The 22,642-nt window shown below is 47.9% G+C and overlaps 1 protein-coding gene across 7 annotated transcripts in view; it reads right to left on the bottom strand.

Moving 5' to 3' along the window:
- The window catches only part of MFF (mitochondrial fission factor), a 37,838-nt gene extending 19,059 nt beyond the window's left edge, over nucleotides 1–18,779 (bottom strand). For 2 of the 7 annotated variants that reach the window (XM_073625665.1, XM_073625669.1), the window contains exons 1-2: nucleotides 18,513–18,776; nucleotides 609–823 (exon numbers count right to left, since the gene is read on the bottom strand). In XM_073625665.1, the coding sequence (XP_073481766.1) occupies nucleotides 609–822 (214 nt within the window). In that variant the 5' untranslated portion in view covers nucleotide 823; nucleotides 18,513–18,776. Of the gene's footprint in view, nucleotides 1–608; nucleotides 824–7,842; nucleotides 7,912–18,512 lie in introns of all 7 variants that reach the window. The other 5 variants (XM_073625667.1, XM_073625666.1, XM_073625668.1 and 2 more) reach the window with 5 other exon arrangements.
- Nucleotides 18,780–22,642: the final 3,863 nt, after the last annotated feature.

Here is a 22,642-nt window from a genome sequence, read left to right as displayed (position 1 = left end):
CTTTAAATGAGTTCCTTGTCACCTCTGGAATAGCAGCGCAGTGCTTGAAAGCCCATTGTGCTGCTGCCCAGATGAATAGTGTCATGCCAAGCTGCAGATAAGTGTAAGGTATCTATCACATATTGTCCCACACGTTCTGTAAGCTAAATTGAGATAGACCCTGTGCTCACAACTGTGGCTTCATAAGTGTGGCTGACAGGGAGCACCAAACATTCTGCATAGGTGAATGACCTACCCCCAGGTGAGAGTACTTGGGCCTAGAGAGTGGCTGCCAGGACCAAGCACTGTCACATGACAGTGGGGGGAGGTGACATCACCAGTCCCCCTTGCCTTCAACAACAGGTATTTTGGTGCCAGTTGAGATGGAGAAAATGAGGCTGGGGAGTTTTGACAAGGCGAGTATCAAGGGGGAGGGCCCTTACAAGTCACTGTCACTTCTGGTACGATTTAGGTGCGAATTCAGGCAAAAATTTGGACCCGATTCGCACCTGAGCTGGTGAACAAGGACGCACTGGACCCCATGCTGGGAACCCGCGGCCGCATATGTGTGAACTCAGTCTAACCGTTTTCTATGATGTGTAATTTAAAACAATATACATAATACACACCTGTTACCACAATTCTCTCTGGTACTTGCATAATAGAACCAGGGTAAGAAATTTCACCATCTGCTTTGGGATCTGATTCAGTGTTGCTTGAAGCAACCTTCAGCTTTTCGGGGACCCGCATTCTCTGACTGATACCCTCTGTGTAGTCAATCTCATACTGCATGCGGTTCATCTCCGCCATCTCTGCTGCAGGTGATGAAAAGTCCCTGTTCATCCTAAAAAGATGGAAGAATGCACAATATACTTCACTACTAAAGAAATTAAATCTCAGAAATGTATCCTCTGCAGCATTTGGGGGAGACAAGTGTAATCTGTGAGTTTCAAGTCCTATTTGTGTCCTTGGCTTCAAAACGATATAGCAAAATCTCTGCTCTCTGTGCAGTTTAGGATTCAGTGCTACAGTATGAATTAAAGCAGTCATCCCACTGAAGTGAAGCATGTGGCCGACATTCAAAAAACTCAGGGCAGAGCCAAGCAACCAAAGGTGTGCCGATAGTGGCTGACCTAAAGGGAGAACCTCCCCAAAAGTTGGCCTTTCTGTGGAGTCCTTGCTAAAAAGCCAATGATCTCTAAGGTTATCATACTTATAATCACAGCAAGATGAATGTAAAAAGAGGACCTAACACTATGGCAGATTACACTACAAGTTCTCATAGGGGTAATTCTGATGGGTTCAAAGGGTACGTCTGTTTGTCAATATATTTATAAGGTTTAAAAAAAGGAAATGACATATACCAGACCTGGAAGTAGTATCCTTAGGGGGTTTGTTTATTTATGTATTAATGCCAAGGGGTATTGGTACCAAAAACTGGTGGATATTCGGGAATCACTTTATTTTTTTTTTTGCACATTTTCATACAGGTAGTGCTCATTTACACTTGCTTCAATTTCAACGCACATTAATGCGCCTACCACTTCAACATGCTTTTGTATGCATTTTTGATGCTTCAGTGATGCTTTAATGGAGCTTGGCAAATGCCCTGTGTGTGTGTTGATTTTCTATTTGTTTTAAGAGGGACCCAGTAGAACAACAGCTCAGGAGAACCCCCACTCAGCAAGTCCCCAGCTCATTAGAACCTCTGTACAGCAGATCCCCAGCTCATTGGTACCCCTGTACAGCAGATGCTCCAGCTCATTGGTACCCCTGTGCAGCAGATCCCCAGCTCATTAGTACCCCTGTGCAGCAGATCCACAGCTCATTGGTACCCTCGTTCAGCAGATCCCCAGCTTATTAGTACCCCTGTACAGCAGATTCCCCAGCTCATTGGTACCCTCATTCAGCAGATCCCCAGCTTATTAGTATCCTTGTTCAGCAGATCCCCTGCTCAGTAGTACTCCTAGCTCTGCTGATGCCCCACTCAGTAGTATCCCCAAGCTCTGCTGATCCCCTACCCAGTAGTAACTCCCAGCTCTGCTGATCCTCGTTTCTGGTCCCCGCTCACCTCCCGCTATGTTGCTCCCATGCTGTGTACCACATGTGACGTTGCTAGTTTCTCCTGCTCCGGTCCCCTAGCTCTGCTGATCCTCTGCCGCTCAGTTCTCTCTCTCTCCAGACCCCGTTCACCTTCCGCTACAGCATTCCCATATTGCACACCGTGTATGCTGTCTATTTGCTCCAGTCAGGACCCCACTCACCTTCCTGCTACTCCTCACTACACAACAGATATTATGTCTGCGCCAGAAGTGATTGCTAATGACATCTTTACAGTTCACTTATTGGTTTCCCAGTGCATCCAGGGATATCTCACACCTGCAATACCTCCAAAACCAAACGAAGCTAAAGCTGAATAGAAGCCTCTCAAAAGCTTCAGGTGCTGCTAGTGAGCTTTGTCATAGATTTCTATGAAGGCATTGAAGATGCTTTGAAGCACCAAGAAAGCAACAAGGGAAAATTTTGAAATAAAAAACTTCTTGGTCACAGGAATTTTCAGACAGTGTATGTGGTTTTCATTCAGAAATTACATTCATTTAAGATAGAATGTCTAAAAACAGAATGTTAAAGGCATGTAACCATGTGCCAGCATAAGGTTTGGTGCACACCTATGCAGTTTGCTTTTGGTCTGTTTCTGCAGTGCTTTTTGCTGTGCGGTTTTGTTTTTTGCGCACTTGATTTTGCTGCGATTTGCGTATTTAGTTATGCTTTTTTTGGCCGATTTGTTGTTGGGCAGATTAAAAAAACAAAACACAAAATTGCTGCAAAAAGGCACTACATGCTTTTCTGCAGTTTCTCCATTGAAGTATATTGAACCAAAAAAGCAGTTTTGACTTGAAAAAAGTCCTTCACCCTTTCCAAATACGCAGCGGCTGAAAAAAGCATAGATGTGAGTCCCATAGGAAACCATGTTAAATGAACTGTAGTGCGTTTCTGCAATAAGCACCAAAAAACGCATAAGTATAAACCAGGCCTAAGATGTTTAGTAGCAGCAGCTTACTTTTATTTGTATCACCTGTCATAATGGGGTAAAAAAAAACTAAAATGAGCCCTTTATAGTACAAAAAGAGCAAATAATCTCTACTGTAAAGGGGTTTATTTTTTACCGTGGAACAGTGAAAGTAATAAATATTACTTATATCATATATATAATAATAAATACACCCACAAGTAGGATATATGGGCATTATAACTAGGAGTCAGACATGAAGCTATATGAAGGGTGGAAGGGAGATAGTACTACTTATAAAAGATTTCTATTTAAAAAAAAAAAAATAAAGTAGTACTAAAAGCTGAGACTTTTTTTTTCATGGATATAATCATTTTAAATATAATACACAATGCTGATAAAAGTTTACTTCAAATGTATGGACAGTGTACTGAGCTGTATGTGTGCTGCACTGTAATACCTGATATCTAAACAAATAATGCATTCTGTATGCAGGCCAACTAATTGGCTGGCCGATTAATCGATTATGAAAATAGTAATCGATTAATTTCATAATCTATTAGTTGTCGATAAATCGATTAGTTGTTTCAGCCCTAGATAGGATACAGAATGTTTAAAACCCATGAGCTCAAAAACTTTCTGCTTTTTAATATAGTTGTAGAGAATGTTTAAAACCCATTAGGTTGTATTCTGTGGCCTGTGTTCCCCCGGGAAGATTTTACTTAACCTCTTCGCGCTGGCGGTAGGCATATATGTGGCTTCTCGGAGGGTGGGCCTTAACGCCAAGAGGCCGCATATATGCGTACCAGAATTTAAACAGAGCTGTGCCGAGAGCGTTTGCCCTGCGCACTCCTGGAACAGTTACTGGTGGCTCTTGATCTCTACTTGCGATTGGGAGCTTACCAATCATGGGACTGCTGTGACAGCCAATCACGGTGGTCACATGATCAGAAACCCCGCCCAGCCTCCCGGCATCAGAAACCTCCTAAAGGGCTAAGCCTAAACTGTACCTATAGCCAAACCTTTTCTTTAGTTTTGGAAAGAGTGGAGATGGATTAGGACTCCTGTGAGATTTTACTGCAGTCAGAGGCTCCGTTGGAGACATTCCTTCACTTCCTGTCTGGTAAAAAAAACCAATTGTCCCCAGGACAGGATGGGAAATCTCTCCTATGGAGCCCCCAGATAGTTACTAGTACAATCTGACAGGGGTTCCACTCCTCCATTCCATCCAAAACTAAGAAAAGTTATAAATATAGATACAATTTGGCTTCCTCTCTCAATACCCAACAGAAAGTAAGATAAGATCTCTCCAAATGAAGGGAAATCTTCTCTTAGGCCTCATGTATACTGTTGCTGCTATAAGGACGTTTAGGAGCAGTTGGGCATTCTTTTTCAACTGCTCCTGAACTCTCCTCTATGTTAAATGAGTACATGTACACAGGGTCGTCTAGCCAGCGTGGCTCAGAAGGAGTGGAGCGGACTCAGCGGAGCGAAACCTTCAGTTTCTGAAGACCTCTCAAGTAAGTCTAACTGTGTAAGTCAGACTTAAGTAAGATCAAGTGAAGTTGTGCCCATTAAAAGCAGCCACTGTGCCCAAACACTGCCACTGTGCCCATTAAACGCAGCCACTGTGCCCATTAAACGCAGCCACTGTGCCCAAACACACTGTGTTTGATGGGCACAGTGGCAGCTTTTGATGGGCACAGTGGCTGTGTTTAACACAGCGATCAAACATAGCCACTGTGCTCACTGCCCATCAAAGCTGCCACCACTGTGCTCATCAAAAGCTGCCACTGTGCCCACTGCCCATCAAAGCTACCACTGTGCCCAAACGCAGCCACGGTGCCCATCAAAAGCAGCCACGGTGCCCATCAAACGCAGCCACGGTGCCCATCAAACGCAGCCACGGTGCCCATCAAATGACATCCTAAAAACCATTGACTTCAAGCCATTTATAAAGGAATCCTCTACAAAGAAGTATCGCAAATTTAATAAATAATTAGTGCTTTTGTACTGTCCCATTTCAATCTGTAATTTCTTGTTTTTCAATTTCTTGCTTTTCAAGCTCGTGTTATATTGTCCAAACGTTGTGTTAATGTTTAAACATGTGATTTTGTTGGAAGTACCAATAAATATAGCCTTATTGATAATTTGCATTTTTATTCTCGTGTGTGATTGTGTAGACAGGGCTCCAGCGCACTGTATTGCCGGGGGCCTATAATGCTTTTAAGATGGCCCTGGCCTTAGTTGTCACCAAAACAAGTGGCTTTGTTGGAATATTTCTCCCTTATTCTTCTTGCAACTCACACCTTTGGCTTTCCTCTCACTTGGCTCTCAGTGACAATGGTCTACAAATAGAGAGACCCTTTCACAGTTGTTCTAACACTTTACCTTCTCTATCCAAAACTTTAAAAAAATAAAATGTGACTTTACATCAGCCGGTTAAAAAAAAAAAAAAAAAAAAAAAAGGCCGACACTCAGCCCGTGTGCATGCCAGCCGGTCCAACAGAAGCCGGGGGAGATCGCTGTACTAACATTGGATAGTTAGTACAGCGGCTCCGATCGTTTTTTTTCCTTCAGCCCGAAAAAAACTCAGTGTACTAGGCTTTAGTGTGTTTAGGTAGGACAATTAAAAAACAAAACTGTGCACTATTGTTTTTTGAACCTACTATGGGCACAAAGAAATAATAATGCACGCATACAGTATCTCACAAAAGTGAGTACACCCCTCACATTTTCGTAAATATTTTATTATATCTTTTCATGTGACAACACTGAAGAAATGACACTTTGCTACAATATAAATTAGTGAGTGTACAGCTTGTATAACAGTGTAAATTTGCTGTCCCCTCAAAATAACTCAACACACAGCCTCTAATGTCTAAACTGCTGGCAACAAAAGTGAGTACACCCCTAAGTGAAAATGTCCAACTTGAGCCCAAAGTGTCAATATTTTGTGTGGCCCCATTATTTTCCAGCACTGCCTTAACCCTCTTGGGCATAGAGTTCACCAGAGCTTCACAGGTTGCCACTGGAGTCCTCTTCCACTCCTTCATGATGACATCACAGAGCTGGTGGATGTTAGAGAACTTGCACTCCTCCACCTTCCATTTGAGGATGCCCCACAGATGCTCAATAGGGTTTAGATCTGGAGACATGCTTGGCCAGTCCATCACCTTTACCCTCAGCTTCTTTAGCAAGGCAGTGGTCATCTTGGAGGTGTGTTTGGGATCGTTATGTTGGAATACTGCTCTGCGGCCCAGTCTCTGAAGGGAGGGGATCATGCTCTGCTTCAGTATGTCATAGTACATGTTGGCATTCATGGTTCCCTCAATGAACTGTAGCTCCCCAGTGCCGGCAGCACTCATGCAGCCCCAGACACTCCCACCACCATGCTTGACTGTAGGCAAGACAGAGTTGTCTTTGTACTCCTCACCTGGTTGCCACCACACACGCTTGACACCATCTGAACCAAATACGTTTATCTTGTTCTCATCAGACGTCAGGACATGGTTCCAGTAATCCATGTCCTTAGTCTGCTTGTCTTCAGCAAACTGTTTGTGGGCTTTCTTGTGCATCATCTTTAGAAGAAGCTGCCTTCAGGGACGACAGCCATGCAGACCAATTTGATGCAGTGTGCAGCGTATGGTCTGAGCTGACCCTCCAACCCTTCAACCTCTGCAGCAATGCTGGCAGCACTCATACGTCTATTTCCCAGAGATAATTTCTGGATATGACGCTGAGCACATGCACTCATCTTCTTTGGTCAATCATGGCGAGGCCTGTTCTGAGTGGAACCTGTTCTGTTAAACCGCAGTATGGTCTTGGCCACCGTTCTGCAGCTCAGTTTCAGGGTCTTGGCAATCTTCTTACAGCCTAGGCCATCTTTATGTAGATCAACAATTCAAAGAGTTCTTTGCCATGAGGTGCCAAGTTGAACTTCCAGTGACCAGTATGAGAGCGTGAGAGCAATAGCACCAAATTTAACACACCTGCTCCCCTTTCACACCTAAGACCTTGTAACACTAACAAGTCACATGACACCGGGGCTAATGGGCCCCAATTTGGACATTTTCACTTTTGTACTCAATTTTGTTGTCAGCGGTTTAGACATTATTGGCTGTGTGTTGAGTTATTTTGAGGGGACAGCAAATTTACACTGTTATAGAAGCTGTACACATGAAAAGATATAATAAAATATTTACGAAAATGTGAGAGGAGGGGTGTACTTACTTTTGTGATATACTGTATGCGTTATCGCAACAAATGTCAGGAGAGGGAGAATTTAATTTTGCAGGGTTTTTTTTTGGTGGTGGGTCATGGTAAAGGCATGAAAATATACAGCTAAAGTTTACAAAATTATATTTTTTACTATTTTGGGCCAGTTTTCCTTTCATAATAAAACATATTCAGGAGATGTCCATAACCATTTACACCAAATGAAAGTTCAATCTGTCCTAAAAAAAAAAAAAAAAAAAACAAGCTATAATTCACCTGGATGCACTAAGTAGTTGCAATAATATGTACAGTTTTACTAACAAACGTCAAAGTTGCAAAACTAGGTTTGGGTGTTAAAGTGAAAGTCCGGTCAAATCCTAACTAAGCTTAAACCTGCTCCCAACGCCATTCTAAGCCCTATACTAATTATCCTGTAGAGCAGCGTTTCTCAACCTTTTTACCTTAGAGCAACCCCTGGCGACAAGCCTGAGAGCTCGGGGGAACCTCCAAAATAATTTTCTTATCTACAGCTCACGGAACATTGGTGAGATCAGCAAGCTGTAGATAGAACATCAATTATGCACCAATTATGCTTAGAAATAGCATTAAGCAACAGAATAAATATTAAAACTTACCTTACTTACTTATCAATGTGAAACTTGTGCTTGCTTTTTTTTGCAAAGATGCTCAACTCTGGGTCAAACCTAAGATAAGCAGTGTACAGGGGGTCAGCAGGGCAGAGCACAGGAGGAAACAGTACAGGAGGCGGGAAGGGGGAGTACAGAGGGGGTGAGAAGAGCACAGCACAGTACAGGGGGGAGGGGGTAGGGAGAAGAGCACATTACAGTATGGGGGGGGGGGGGGAGCAGAGCACAGTACGGGGGGGAAGGGGAGAGAAGAGCACAGTACGGGGGGGAGGGGAGAGAAGAGCACAGTACGGGGGGGAGGGGAGAGAAAAGCACAGTAGGGGGGGGAGGGGAGAGAAAAGCACAGTACGGGGGGGAGGGGAGAGAAAAGCACAGTACGGGGGGGAGGGGAGAGAAAAGCACAGTACGGGGGGGAGGGGAGAGAAGAGCACAGTACGGGGGGGGAGAGGAGAGAAGAGCACAGTACGGGGGGGAGGGGAGAGAAGAGCACAGTACGGGGGGGAGGGGAGAGAAGAGCACAGTACGGGGGGGAGGGGAGAGAAGAGCACAGTACGGGGGGAGGGGAGAGAAGAGCACAGTACGGGGGGGAGGGGAGAGAAGAGCACAGTACGGGGGGGGAGGGGAGAGAAGAGCACAGTACGGGGGGGAGGGGAGAGAAGAGCACAGTACGGGGGGGAGGGGAGAGAAGAGCACAGTACGGGGGGGAGGGGAGAGAAGAGCACAGTACGGGGGGAGGGGAGAGAAGAGCACAGTACGGGGGGGAGGGGAGAGAAGAGCACAGTACGGGGGGGAGGGGAGAGAAGAGCACAGTACGGGGGGGAGGGGAGAGAAGAGCACAGTACGGGGGGGAGGGGAGAGAAGAGCACAGTACGGGGGGGAGGGGAGAGAAGAGCACAGTACGGGGGGGAGGGGAGAGAAGAGCACAGTACGGGGGGGAGGGGAGAGAAGAGCACAGTACGGGGGGGGAGGGGAGAGAAGAGCACAGTACGGGGGGGGGGGGGGAGAAGAGCACAGTACGGGGGGGGGGGAGAAGAGCACAGTACGGGGGGGGGGGAGAAGAGCACAGTACGGGGGGGGGGAGAAGAGCACAGTACGGGGGGGGGAGAGAAGAGCACAGTACGGGGGGGGGGGGGAGAGCACAGGGGGGCCAGGAGAGAACAGTACTGAGGGGGGAACCAGGAAAGAACAGTACTGGGGGGGGGAACGGGGGGGGGCCCAGGAGAGAACAGCACGAGGGGGGGCAGGAGAGAACAGCACGAGGGGGGGGGGCAGGAGAGAACAGCACGAGGGGGGGGCAGGAAAGAACAGCACGAGGGGGGGGCAGGAAAGAACAGCACGAGGGGGGGGGCAGGAGAGAACAGCACGAGGGGGGGGCAGGAGAGAACAGCACGAGGGGGGGGGCAGGAGAGAACAGCACGAGGGGGGGGGGGCAGGAGAGAACAGCACGAGGGGGGAGGCAGGAGAGAACAGCACGAGGGGGGAGGCAGGAGAGAACAGCACGAGGGGGGAGGCAGGAGAGAACAGTACGGGGGGGCCCAGGAGAGAACAGTACGGGGGGGGGGCCCAGGAGAGAACAGTACTAGGGGGGGCCCAGGAGAGAACAGTACTAGGGGGGGCCCAGGAGAGAACAGTACTAGGGGGGGCCCAGGAGAGAACAGTACTAGGGGGGGCCCAGGAGAGAACAGTACTAGGGGGGGCCCAGGAGAGAACAGTACGGGGGGGGGGCCCAGGAGAGAACAGTACGGGGGGGGGCCCAGGAGAGAACAGTACGGGGGGGGGGCCCAGGAGAGAACAATACGGGGGGGGCCCAGGAGAGAACAATACGGGGGGGCCCCAGGAGAGAACAATACGGGGGGGGCCCAGGAGAGAACAATACGGGGGGGGCCCAGTAGAGAACAATACGGGGGGGCCCAGGAGAGAACAAGAACAGTACGGGGGGGCCAGGAGGGTACAGTACGGGGGGGGGCCAGGAGGGAACAGCACGGGTGGGGGGGGCCCAGGAGAGAACAGTATAGAGGGGGGCCAGGAGAGAACAGTATAGAGGGGGGGGCCAGGAGAGAACAGTATAGAGGGGGGGCCAGGACAGAATAGCACAGGGGGGCCAGAAGAGAATAGCACACAGGGGGACCAGAAGAGAATAGCACACAGGGGGACCAGAAGAGAATAGCACACAGGGGGGCCAGAAGAGAATAGCACACAGGGGGACCAGAAGAGAATAGCACACAGGGGGACCAGAAGAGAATAGTACACAGGGGGGGGCAGAAGAGAATAGTACACGGGGGGGGGGGGGGGTAGAAGAGAATAGTACAGGAAGCCAAGAGAGAGTAGTACAGGGGGGCCAGGAGAGAAAAGTATAGTACGGGGGGGGGGGGGGGCAGGAGGAAACTGGAGGGTACTATGTTGGAATCTGTAGTGGTTCACCGTGAACCTCATGCAGAGTAGCTCAGGGAAGCTGCTGGTTATCTCGTGCACCGATTCACAACCCTCCTTCCCCTCCCGAGTGATGTCACATCTACACACAGGCTCCTAGAATGGATGGGGGGGGGGGCTGCCCGCAACAGGTGCAGGACAGTGATGTCAGTTTTCCTCTGCAGCCTGTCAGATGTTTTGGGATGTGATCTGCCATTTATCTGCTTGTGATGAACGGCGGATTGTGCCGGAACCCCTGGGGACCTCTCCTGGCACCCTAGGGTTCCACGGAACACCGGTTGAGAAACACTGCTGTAGAGGTAAGCTGCTTATACTTACCTAGTCTAAGGGCGCTCCAGTCTGGTCATGTGATCCCCTTAGTGGCCGGCTTCAGGGGACAGGAGAGATTGCCGATACTGGCAGCAGAGCCTGGGCAATGACGTCACCCATAGGCTTATATGGGGCATCCGTTGTCGGCTGTCCCCCCTCTGAAACCGGTACTGACCGGACCAGAGAGCTCTTCCATTACATACTGTAAGTAGGCATCTTTCCTTTACAGGATAGTATAGAACTGGGGGCAAAAGCAGATTTAAGCTTTTTTAGGTTTTTACTGGACTTCTACTTTAACCACTTGCCGACCAGCAACATACTGGTATGTTGCTGGATCGGAAGGGTGAGATCTCCATCATTGCTGAAGCAATAATGGAGATATCATTCTTTGGGGCTGGAGAATTTCCATTTAATGTAAAAGTAATCCTAGTGGCTAAGAAGCCACTGGATTACTTTTACTGGTGGTGGAAGGGGGTACCACCCCACTCCAGCTACCACCTTTACCTCAGGGAGCCTGGTAAGGATGGGGGGGGGGGGGAGTCTGGTATGATCGGGGAGCCTGGTAAGGATGGGGGGAGTCTGGTATGATCGGGGAGCCTGGTAAGGATGCGACTGTGTGACATCAGAAACCGGAAGCAATGAGGATTTCATAATTTACGGTTTCAGTCTTGGATCTTGGTTTGATCAGATGTTTTGGAGGGCAGAGGAGAGATCTGAGGTGTAATAGACCCCAGATCTCTCTGTCATGGTCTATGCTATCACAACGGATGTTGTTCATCCCTTCTTATAGCAATAACAGAGATTTTAAAAAAATTAAATAAGATAGAGTGTCATTTTTTTTAATAAAATAATAATAATAATAAAAAAAAGTAACGAGCCCCTGTACTCGCACGCAATGGAAAAAACATACGTATGTCACGCACACATGTGAGGTATCGCCGCAAACGTTATAGTGGGAGCAATAAGTCTAGCACCAGACCTCCTCTGTAACGCTAAACTGATAACTTGTAAAAGGCTTATAAAATTGTCGCCTATGGAGATTTGTAAGCAAGTCTTGAGAAAGATGGACTGAGCTTTATTGAAACGACAATAAAAACACTGCTGTTTTGATCTACCTCCTCTGCAAGACCCATGAATGCCTCTATATTGGTTTTGGATTTGTATGGACTTCTTTGTGGGTGAGCACCTGGGACTGTACCTCAAGCATAGAGTGTCGTGGTTACCCTTTGGACTGTTGAGATTTGTAAGAAGCGCAGTTTTCCGCCATTTCACAAGTGAGCACAATTTTAAAGTGTGACAAGTATTTATTTACTCAAGGTTACATAATCTTTTACATTTTATCAAACAATTGGGTATTATATTGTGTTTTTGTGCATTAAAATTCACTAAAGTGTATTATTTCCAAAATAAGTGCATTTGAAAAACTGCTGTGCAAATACCATGTAACGTAAAAAATTGCACCACCCACTATTTTATTTTCTAGGGCCTCTGCTTAATATATATATATATATATATATATATATATATATATATATATATATTTTAAGTAATTTTCTAGCAAAAAAAATAATAGCTTTTTACATATATGTGAGATGTGTCAGAATTTGCCGGTGTTGAAGTGGTTAAAAATAGGAGGGGCTTTGGTGAGATGTCAGGTGTCTAAACAGACCTCTGACATCTCCACTTTGACACATGGAAAGAAACTAAGAACACAGATTCCTCAGTCCCTTTCTCTGCAGCCTTAGCTGCACTGAAGATGAATGGACAGGAGACAGCGGCTTCTCTCCATTCATAAACTGAAGCATTACAGTTTACGATGCTCAGTTGTGAATGGACAGAGTCAGTGATCACTGACTCTGTGCATTTGGAAAAGGAAAGAGCCAGTAAATGACAGATTTACCGGCTCCTTCCTCCACTCTCCATCCTGAAAGATCTGGGACGGGAGGGGGGGACGGGGGGCAGAGAATGACCAGAGGAGCCCACAGAGGGGGAGCAGAGGAGCCCACAGAGGGGGGGCAATGGAGCAGATGGAGGGGAGCGGAAGACGGGGGGGGGGGGGGGAGCACGGAGGAGTACACAGAGGGGAGCTGGAGGAGGAAATAAGGGACACTCAGGAACGATCTGGGTGGCGGCAGGGGAAGTTATCACGATCTCCCTGTGTGGCTTTCAATAAAGCAGCTGACAGCCACGGAGGGGACAGAAGGAAAAGCGGCTGTCAGCTGCTTTATTGAAAGCCACACAGGGAGATCGGTAATTATAACTTCCCCCACTGCCGCACCGATCATCCCTGAGCGTCCAGGTATCAGATTAGGCATCCGGAGCATTTGCGGGAGGAAAGGACTCCTGCAAATGCTCGGTATCGGCACCCCCCAGCCTCCATTCTTGCTTAGGAGAGAATGTAGTGTCCCAGCTCCTGTATAATCCCAGGAGTATGCAGGAACAGGGACACGCAGTTGCTGGAGGTTGGTCCTGGTGACGCATCCCTGGGGGGTCACCTGCAAGAAAGTGGAAGAGACAGCTGGCTCCTGATGACATAGGAAAGGAAGATGGCGGCACAGGACTTGGTGTGTGTGCCAGCAGAGCACAAGATTACAGCAGGGCAACAATGGTTTTGCTGCGCAAGTATGTGTACTGAGGATAAGCGTATAAAACGCTGGAAAAATGCTCAAAGACGCTACGCTCAGGTGTGAATGCAGTCCTAAAGTGGATATAGCCTGAAGGTACTCCTTGGATGTTGCGCTTCTCTATGTGGCCAGGCTGTGTAAAAAATTTCACACATGTAGTATAGCCATACTCAGGAGGAGTAGCAGAATGTGTTTTGGGGTGTAGTTTCAAGTATGCCTATGCTGTGTGTGAGAAATAACTTGTTAACCACTTAAGGACCAAGCCTCTTTCTGAGATTTGTTGTTTACAAATTAAAAACAGGTTTTTTTGCTATAAAATCCTGAGAACCTCCAAACATTATATATGTATTTTTTCTAACACCCTAGAGAATAAAATTGCGGTCTTTGCAATACTTTGTCACACCATATCTGCGCAGCGGTCTTACAGGCGCACTTTTTTTGGAAAAAATAAACTTTTTTGAATTAAAAAAATAAGACACCAGTAAAATTAGCCCAATTTTTTTTATATTGTGATAGATAATGTTACCCCGAGAAAATTGATACCCAACATGTCACACTTGAAAATTGCGCCCGCTCGTGGAATGGCTACAAACTTTTACCCTTACAAATCTCCATAGGCGATGTTTAAAAAATTGTACAGGTTGCATGTTTTTACAGAGGAGGTCTAGGACTAGAATTATTGCTCTTGCTCTAACGATCGCAGCGATACCTCACATGTGTGGTTTGAACATAGTTTTCATCTGCGGACGCTACTCACGTATGCGTTCGCTTCTGCACGCGGCTCGGCTGGACGGAGCGCGTTTAAAAAATAAAAAAATGTTCTTATTTATTTTACCTTTTAATTTTTATTTTTACATTGTTCTTTAAAAAAAAAAAAAAATTGTGTCACTTTTATTCCTATTACAAGGAATGTAAACATCCCTAGTAATAGAAAAAAGCATGACATGACCTCTTGAATATGAGATCTGGGGTCAAAAAGACCTCAGATTTTATATTTAGACTAAAATGCAATTAAAAAAAAAAAAAAAAAAAAAATTTTATTTTAAACAAAAAGAGCTATGGGCGGAAGTGACATTTTGACGTCGCTTCCACCCTGCAATGGTATGGAGATGGGTGGGGGCCATCTTTCCCTCACTCGTCTCCATACCAAACAGGGAGAAGAACCCGATCGATTCTGCCGGCGGCGGAGAGCAGAAGAGCGCGGCGTGAAGGGGGAGGGGCCCTCTCCTCCCGCGGATAAAAGTGATCTTGCGGGGAATCGACCCAGAGACCACTTTTATCTGAAACCGGACTGCCCACTGAAGAAGAGGATACCGGGGTTATGGTAGCTAGCTGCTGCCATAATGATATCCCTCTTCAAAGAACCGCTGTATAATGACGGCGGGCGGTCCGTAAGTGTTTAATATGACATTTGTGGGGTGGGGGGGGAGCAATTTATTTATTTTCCAAAGAATTGTGGGGAAAAAAATTACAATTTAAAAAAAAAAACTTGCCATGTCTCAAACTAAGTACCTTGGGACTGTCTACTTTCCAAAAAGGGGTCATTTGGGGGATATTTGTACTTTCCTGGCTTGTTGGGGTCTCAATAATTGAGATAGGCCATTAGTACTCCAGGTGTGATCAATTTTCAACGCTTGGTACCATAGCTTGTAGACTCTATAACTTTCACAAAGACCAAATAATATACACTGATTTGGGTTATTTCTACCAAATTAATGTAGCAGTATAAATTTTGGTCAAAATTTATGACGAAAAATTACTTTTTTGCAAAACAGAAACCATTTTCATTTGTAGTGCAAAAAATAAAAAAAGCTCAGCAGGGATTAAAAACCACCAAAAGAAAGCTCTATTTGTGTGAAAAAATAACAATTTCATTTGGGTCCAGTGTTGCAGGACTGAGTAATTGTCATTCAAAGCGTGACAGTGCTGCAAGCTGGAAATTGGCCTGGGCAGGAAGGAAGTGAAAGTGCCCAGTATTGAAATGGTTAAAGATATAGTTCACCTTTATCAAAAAGCTGCCCATCAAGATAAGCAGTGTCTGTAGATGAAAAACAAACTGTGCAGCTCTGAGCGAAGCAGAATATTGCCCTTGCTATAGATGTAGGCTGTTTATATACCTCATGAAGTGTGACTGGAAAACTTCTAGGACATTGCTAAGAGATGCCAAGCTATTACTGTTCACCTTCACCATCACAGAGGTCATCAGTGAGCTCTTACTTTGATTCAAACCCCTTCACGTGTGCTTTCTATTCCCTAATGCAGTAGCTCTGAGCTCAGTGTTGGAGCCTGTGATGGTAAAAGCGGAGTTCTGCTTAAAAAAAAAAAAAACTTAAAGGTCAGCAGCTACAGATACTGCAGCTGCTGACTTTTAATAACCGGACACTTACCTGTCCCGGGGTCCAGCGATGCTGGGGAACGAAGCCCCACTCGTCTCCCCCCTCCTCTCTGCGACGCCAGCATTGTCATTGTGGGTGCCCGGCTGTGGCTTCACAGCTGGGCATGTACTGCACATGCGCGAGCCGCACGGTGCGCTCTGACTGGCCGGGCAATCACCTGGGACCTGTGACATGTCCCAGATGATTGGCGAGAGGGAGGGGGGAGAGGTGAACTTCCTTCCGGGGTGGCGTGGAGCCCCAAGAGGAAGTGGGAGCTGAAACCTTTTTAGAGGGTTTCCGCTCCCCTCCCCCCCCCCCAAAAATGACATGCCAAATGTGGCATGTCAGGGGGTCACCTTCCCTTAAAGCAGAAATTCCATTTTTGGGTGGAACTCCGCTTTAAGGTGAAAAGTAATGGTTTGAACTCTCTTAGCAACGTCCTGGAAGTTTTCCAGTCAGGCTTTTTGGAGGTAAATAAACACATAAATGTATGAGGTACATAAGTAGAATTTAACTTTATAGGAAAGGCATTATTCAGATTTGGTTAAAGCTGCACAGTTAGTTTTTATCTATAGACACCCCTTATCTGCATAGGCAGTTTTGGGGTAAAGGTGAACTATGCCTTTAAAGCAGGGGTCTCCAAACTGTGGCCCTTTGCTTACTTTTATCCAGCCCTTGGGGCAATATTTCATCCTCTGACACCAACAATGGGGCACAGTTCCTCCCCGTGACACCAACGAAAGTGACACCAACAACGGGGCACAGTTCCTCCCCGGGACACCAACAACGGGGCACAGTTCCTCCCCGGGACACCAACAACGGGGCACAGTTCCTCCCCGGGACACCAACAACGGGGCACAGTTCCTCCCCGGGACACCAACAACGGGGCACAGTTCCTCCCCGGGACACCAACAACGGGGCACAGTTCCTCCCCGGGACACCAACAACGGGGCACAGTTCCTCCCCGGGACACCAACAACGGGGCACAGTTCCTCCCCGGGACACCAACAACGGGGCACAGTTCCTCCCCGGGACACCAACAACGGGGCACAGTTCCTCCCCGGGACACCAACAACGGGGCACAGTTCCTCCCCGGGACACCAACAACGGGGCACAGTTCCTCCCCGGGACACCAACAACGGGGCACAGTTCCTCCCCGGGACACCAACAACGGGGCACAGTTCCTCCCCGGGACACCAACAACGGGGCACAGTTCCTCCCCGGGACACCAACAACGGGGCACAGTTCCTCCCCGGGACACCAACAACGGGGCACAGTTCCTCCCCGGGACACCAACAACGGGGCACAGTTCCTCCCCGGGACACCAACAACGGGGCACAGTTCCTCCCCGGGACACCAACAACGGGGCACAGTTCCTCCCCGGGACACCAACAACGGGGCACAGTTCCTCCCCGGGACACCAACAACGGGGCACAGTTCCTCCCCGGGACACCAACAACGGGGCACAGTTCCTCCCCGGGACACCAACAACGGGGCACAGTTCCTCCCCGGGACACCAACAACGGGGCACAGTTCCTCCCCGGGACACCAACAACGGGGCACAGTTCCTCCCCGGGACACCAACAACGGGGCACAGTTCCTCCCCGGGACACCAACAACGGGGCACAGTTCCTCCCCGGGACACCAACAACGGGGCACAGTTCCTCCCCGGGACACCAACAACGGGGCACAGTTCCTCCCCGGGACACCAACAACGGGGCACAGTTCCTCCCCGGGACACCAACAACGGGGCACAGTTCCTCCCCGGGACACCAACAACGGGGCACAGTTCCTCCCCGGGACACCAACAACGGGGCACAGTTCCTCCCCGGGACACCAACAACGGGGCACAGTTCCTCCCCGGGACACCAACAACGGGGCACAGTTCCTCCCCGGGACACCAACAACGGGGCACAGTTCCTCCCCGGGACACCAACAACGGGGCACAGTTCCTCCCCGGGACACCAACAACGGGGCACAGTTCCTCCCCGGGACACCAACAACGGGGCACAGTTCCTCCCCGGGACACCAACAACGGGGCACAGTTCCTACCCGAGACACCAACAACGGGGCACAGTTCCTCCCCGGGACACCAACAACGGGGCACAGTTCCTCCCCGGGACACCAACAACGGGGCACAGTTCCTCCCCGGGACACCAACAACGGGGCACAGTTCCTCCCCGGGACACCAACAACGGGGCACAGTTCCTACCCGGGACACCAACAACGGGGCACAGTTCCTACCCGGGACACCAACAACGGGGCACAGTTCCTACCCGAGACACCAACAACGGGGCACAGTTCCTCCCCGGGACACCAACAACGGGGCACAGTTCCTCCCCGGGACACCAACAACGGGGCACAGTTCCTCCCCGGGACACCAACAACGGGGCACAGTTCCTCCCCGGGACACCAACAACGGGGCACAGTTCCTCCCCGGGACACCAACAACGGGGCACAGTTCCTCCCCGGGACACCAACAACGGGGCACAGTTCCTCCCCGGGACACCAACAACGGGGCACAATTCTCTCACTAACACCAAAGATGGGGCATTTGTTTACTCCCACTGGATGCCAGGACCTTTTTCCCTCTCAGTGGCCCTAGTCCGACCCCCCCAAAGTCTGAAGGACATTAAACTGGCCCTTTGTTGAGAAAGTTTGGAGACCCCGGCTCTGAAGGAAGGAAAGGTTCCCAAAAATGGAGAGTGTATCCCAGATCCCTTCATATAGGAAGACCCCAGTATACCAATGTACATAACCCTGGAGGACACAGCCCATGGCTGTCAGTGTTGAGTGAGACTCTCCTTCCTGGGTCAGGTCACCATGGTGACGGCTCCAATGGTGTTGGGGACAGGGAAGAGTAGGGCCTGTACACAGAACTCTCTCCCCACACAGCGCCCTATACCCGAACCCCACTCACAGCTCAGCGCCCGATACCTCCGCAGCTCGCTTGAGATGAACCCGCCCGGCAGCCGTACCCCGGAAGTCGGCCTATCTCCGTCACATGACGCCAGCGGAACAGGAGGACGTTTCAGGTGACAGCTGTCAGTGGTGGGGACGGCAGAGGTCACGTGGGAGAGCCCTATGGAGGGAGACGTGTGGGGTTCACAGTCAGCGCTGTGCTAAAGAGGGAGAGCGGCGCCGCTGAGGAGAAGACCAGGGTATTGGTAGACAGAAGTTCCTGCGGCTGTCCGCTGGGTGGCGCTGCAGGCTTACGTTTCTCCTAAAGGGACTGTATGTTGTGTCTGTGTTCAATAAAGTTAGTAAATATCTCCATCCAATGATATTCTCTTTGTTAAAGCAAGGTGTGTTAGCAGTAGTTGCCTTTTTTTCCAATAAAAAAAAAATTGGTATTACTTTTTTTACATCTTTTGTTGCATCTTAGTCCTGCTGATCTCCTTGCAGCTTCTTAGCAGCTAATTCCAACTATGCCTGCATGGCCCACTGTTGTCACCCCTCATGACACTCAGCATGTAATGATCAGTTAAAAACAAGACATAACAAAAAACCAAGAGAACAAAAACGTAACAAAATTGCATAGCAAGCATAGAATTGTATCATAAATACTGTCCGATTATTGAAAATTTCCAGTACCCGACACGTTCTGGTTCCAGCCCTTCGTCAGGGGTATTGGATATGTAATCATAGTTTATCTAATAAAGGAAATAAAAAAAGGATATCATAGCAATATGACATGGATTATGGCAGCCATAAAAGAAGAGGACAAAAAGTTGTTCATGGGAAACCTACCATAAGGTAAGCAAAAGCTGATGTGAAGGAGTATACTGTACTATGCGAACAGAAGACATTGATAAGACACTGCAGAGGATGGCGTTAATGGAAGCCTATTGACACTGCCCACGGATTCAAACAAGTGTCTTGTGGGGGCCCTCCATGAACTGGTTGGTCACAGATCCTCCTCTGCTACACTTCATATATCACCTTGATCTGTGACCAACCAGTTCATGGAGGGCCCCCACAAGACACTTGTTTGAATCCGTGGGGCAGTGTCAATAGGCTTCCATTAACGCCATCCTCTGCAGTGTCTTATCATCTTCTTCTGTTCGCATAGTACAGTATACTCCTTCACATCAGCTTTTGCTTACCTTATGGTAGGTTTCCCATGAACAACTTTTTGTCCTCTTCTTTTATGGCTGCCATAATCCATGTCATATTGCTATGATATCCGTTTTTTATTTCCTTTATTAGATAAACTATGACTACATATTCTCCTATCCAATATCCCTGATGAAGGGCTTGAACCAGAAATGTGTCAGGTACAAGTATAATAATCGGAGAGTATTTATGATACAATTCTATGCTTGCTATGCAATTTTGTTACGTTTTTGTTCTCTTGGTTTTTTTGTTATGTCTTGTTTTTAACTGATCATGACATGCTTGTATGATCAAATTTTATGTGTAATAATAAATGCTTTTTTACTTTATACTTGTGTGTTGCTGTTGCCTTTAAAGTCGCAAGCAAGGTGGTTTCCTTTTTTCCTATACAACAGGGATGTGGCAACAACACAACAATCTCTGACATGGTGAAAACGTATCTATATATAAAGACATGTATGAGCGAGTTTTGGATGGAGGAACTTGACTGGCCTGCACAGATTCCTGATCTCAACCGGATAGAACACCTTTGGGATGAATTAGAACAGAGACTGTGAGCCAGGCCTTCTCATCCACATCACTGCCTGACCTCACAAATGCGCTTTTGGAAAAATGGTCAAACATTCCCATAGACACATTCCTAAATCTTGTGGACAGCCTTCCCAGAAGAGTTGAAGCTGTTATAGCTACAAAGGGTGGGCCGACTTAATATTGAACCCTACAGACTAAGACCGGGATTCTATTAAAGTTCATGTATGTGTAAAGGCAGGTGTCCCAATACTTTTGGTAATAGAGTGTACCTGTTAACACTTCTGACTTTAACTATTGGGTTTACATACATTTTGAAATTGGAATTATTTCTTTTTATTTTTGGTGGATAGGAAATTAACATTTTATATTCACCTGGTGAAGTCAGCACATCTAGCTCTAGGTTAGCTGACTTTACTGCTATCATGTGAATAGCCTATGCCAGGGATATGCAATTAGCGGACCTCCAGCTGTTGCAAAACTACAAGTCCCATCATGCCTCTGCCTCTGGGTGTCATGCTTGTGGCTGTCAGAGTCTTGCTATGCCTCATGGGACTTGTAGTTCTGCAACAGCTGGAGGTCCGCTAATTGCATATCCCTGGCCTATGCTATGAATAGACCTGCATAGCAGTAAAAGGAATTACCCACACTGCTGAATAATGCAGAGAAGGGACCCCCTCTTTTTTCTTTTCTTACCTGTCTGCATTGCTGTTCCTGACAACAAAATGATCAGCTGGTGGTGGGCTTTCTCTCTAAAAAGTCCAGCTCTGTTCACCTTCAGCCCTATCAGTGACCTAAGAAAAACATCCTCCTAACAATGTAAGCACTGTAGGGCCTACCCCATCTGGCCCCCTTCCTTTCCTCTCTACTGTTTATTCCTTTCAGTCCTCTGTATGCATAGCAGCAGAGCTGGAATACCCCTAACCTTGTTCAGCACTTTGCTTACTGTATACTACCCTATACTACTTATATTATTCAAAATACTAACAACGTACAAAGCTACCCAGAAGTCTGCCCTCAGCTAGATCACCAATCTCATCTCAATCTATCACCCAAACGATCCTCTTCGCTCTTAAGACCTTGTGCTCTGTAGCTCCCTCGTAACCAGGCATGTACTGGCCATCGGGACTACCGGGAGTTTCCCGGTGGGCCGATGGCTCAGTGGGCCGGTCAGGTGCAGTCCTGAAGCCGCTCTCCACTGACAGTGAGTGATTGCGATTTCACTCCTGTCAGGAGGAGCAGCTGCCGTCACTAGCTGAAGAGAGCATTAGGCTTTATGCTCCCTCCAGCCTGCAGGGGGAGATAGACAGCCGGCAGACATTCCTTCCTCTCTCCCCTTATCACTTGTTATTACATGACTGGAGAGTAAGGATGAGCTCAGGCGTGTTCGCAAACCAAATGTGCAGAGCCCGCCAGGAAGTCGGCACTGCACAGTGCTAATCACAAGCAGTGAGACATTGGCCCAATGCCTGGCTGCAGAGATCGGGAAATGTCTCACTGCTTAGCGCTCCGCAGTGCCGACTTCCTGGTGGGCTCTGCACGTACGGCTTGCGAACACGCCTGAGCTCATCCTTACTGGAGAGAGGAACGAGAAGCTGCCTTCAAAACTGTGAGTACACGTAGGAGAGGGAGGACACACTGATGTGAAGGGGGCTGTTGATAGGGTCACAATGATGTGAAGGGGGTTGCTGATGGGGACACCATGATGTGAAAGGGGCTGCTAATGGGGACACACTGATGTGAAGGGGGCTGCTGATGGGGACACACTGATGTGAAGGGGGCTGCTGATGGGGACACACTGATGTGAAGGGGGCTGCTGATGGGGACACACTGATCTGAAGGGGGCTGCTGATGGGGACACACTGATCTGAAGGGGGCTGCTGATGGGGACATACTGATGGGGACATACTGATGTGAAGGGGGCTGCTGATGGGGACACACTGATGTGAAGGGGGCTGCTGATGGGGACACACTGATGTGAGGGGGGCTTGTCACATGACTGCATTAAAGACACCTAGATTGAAGGTGTGTATCCTGGGAACTTTTTAAAATATTTTGCATGTAGGGGTTCAGGAAGTGGGGGTCTAAATGGAGTTCTTCTTTAATCTATAAATAAAACTTTAAAAACGTTATCCCTTTTTCTTCCTAGGCTTGCTCCACAGATGACCACAGTTATTTTTAGCCCTTCTGAAAAATATTGCCACAATTGGGGTCCTTATTTTTTTTTTGGCAAGTAATGACACTTTTTAAAAAAAAATTAGGGGTAGTTAAAGAAAAATGTACTAATTTCTCTGCACAATAAAAATGTAACTGCTTGCCGACCAGCTGCCTGTGTTGACAATCAACAAAGAGCTCTGTACAGAGGGAGCAATCGATCCTTTGATCGCCCCTACATGTTAACCCCCT

The sequence above is a fragment of the Aquarana catesbeiana genome, linkage group LG04, assembly GCF_042186555.1.
Source record: "Aquarana catesbeiana isolate 2022-GZ linkage group LG04, ASM4218655v1, whole genome shotgun sequence".
NCBI lineage: Eukaryota > Metazoa > Chordata > Amphibia > Anura > Ranidae > Aquarana > Aquarana catesbeiana.
Note: the sequence above shows the minus strand (reverse complement) of the source record. Positions and strands in the feature narration are given on the sequence as shown.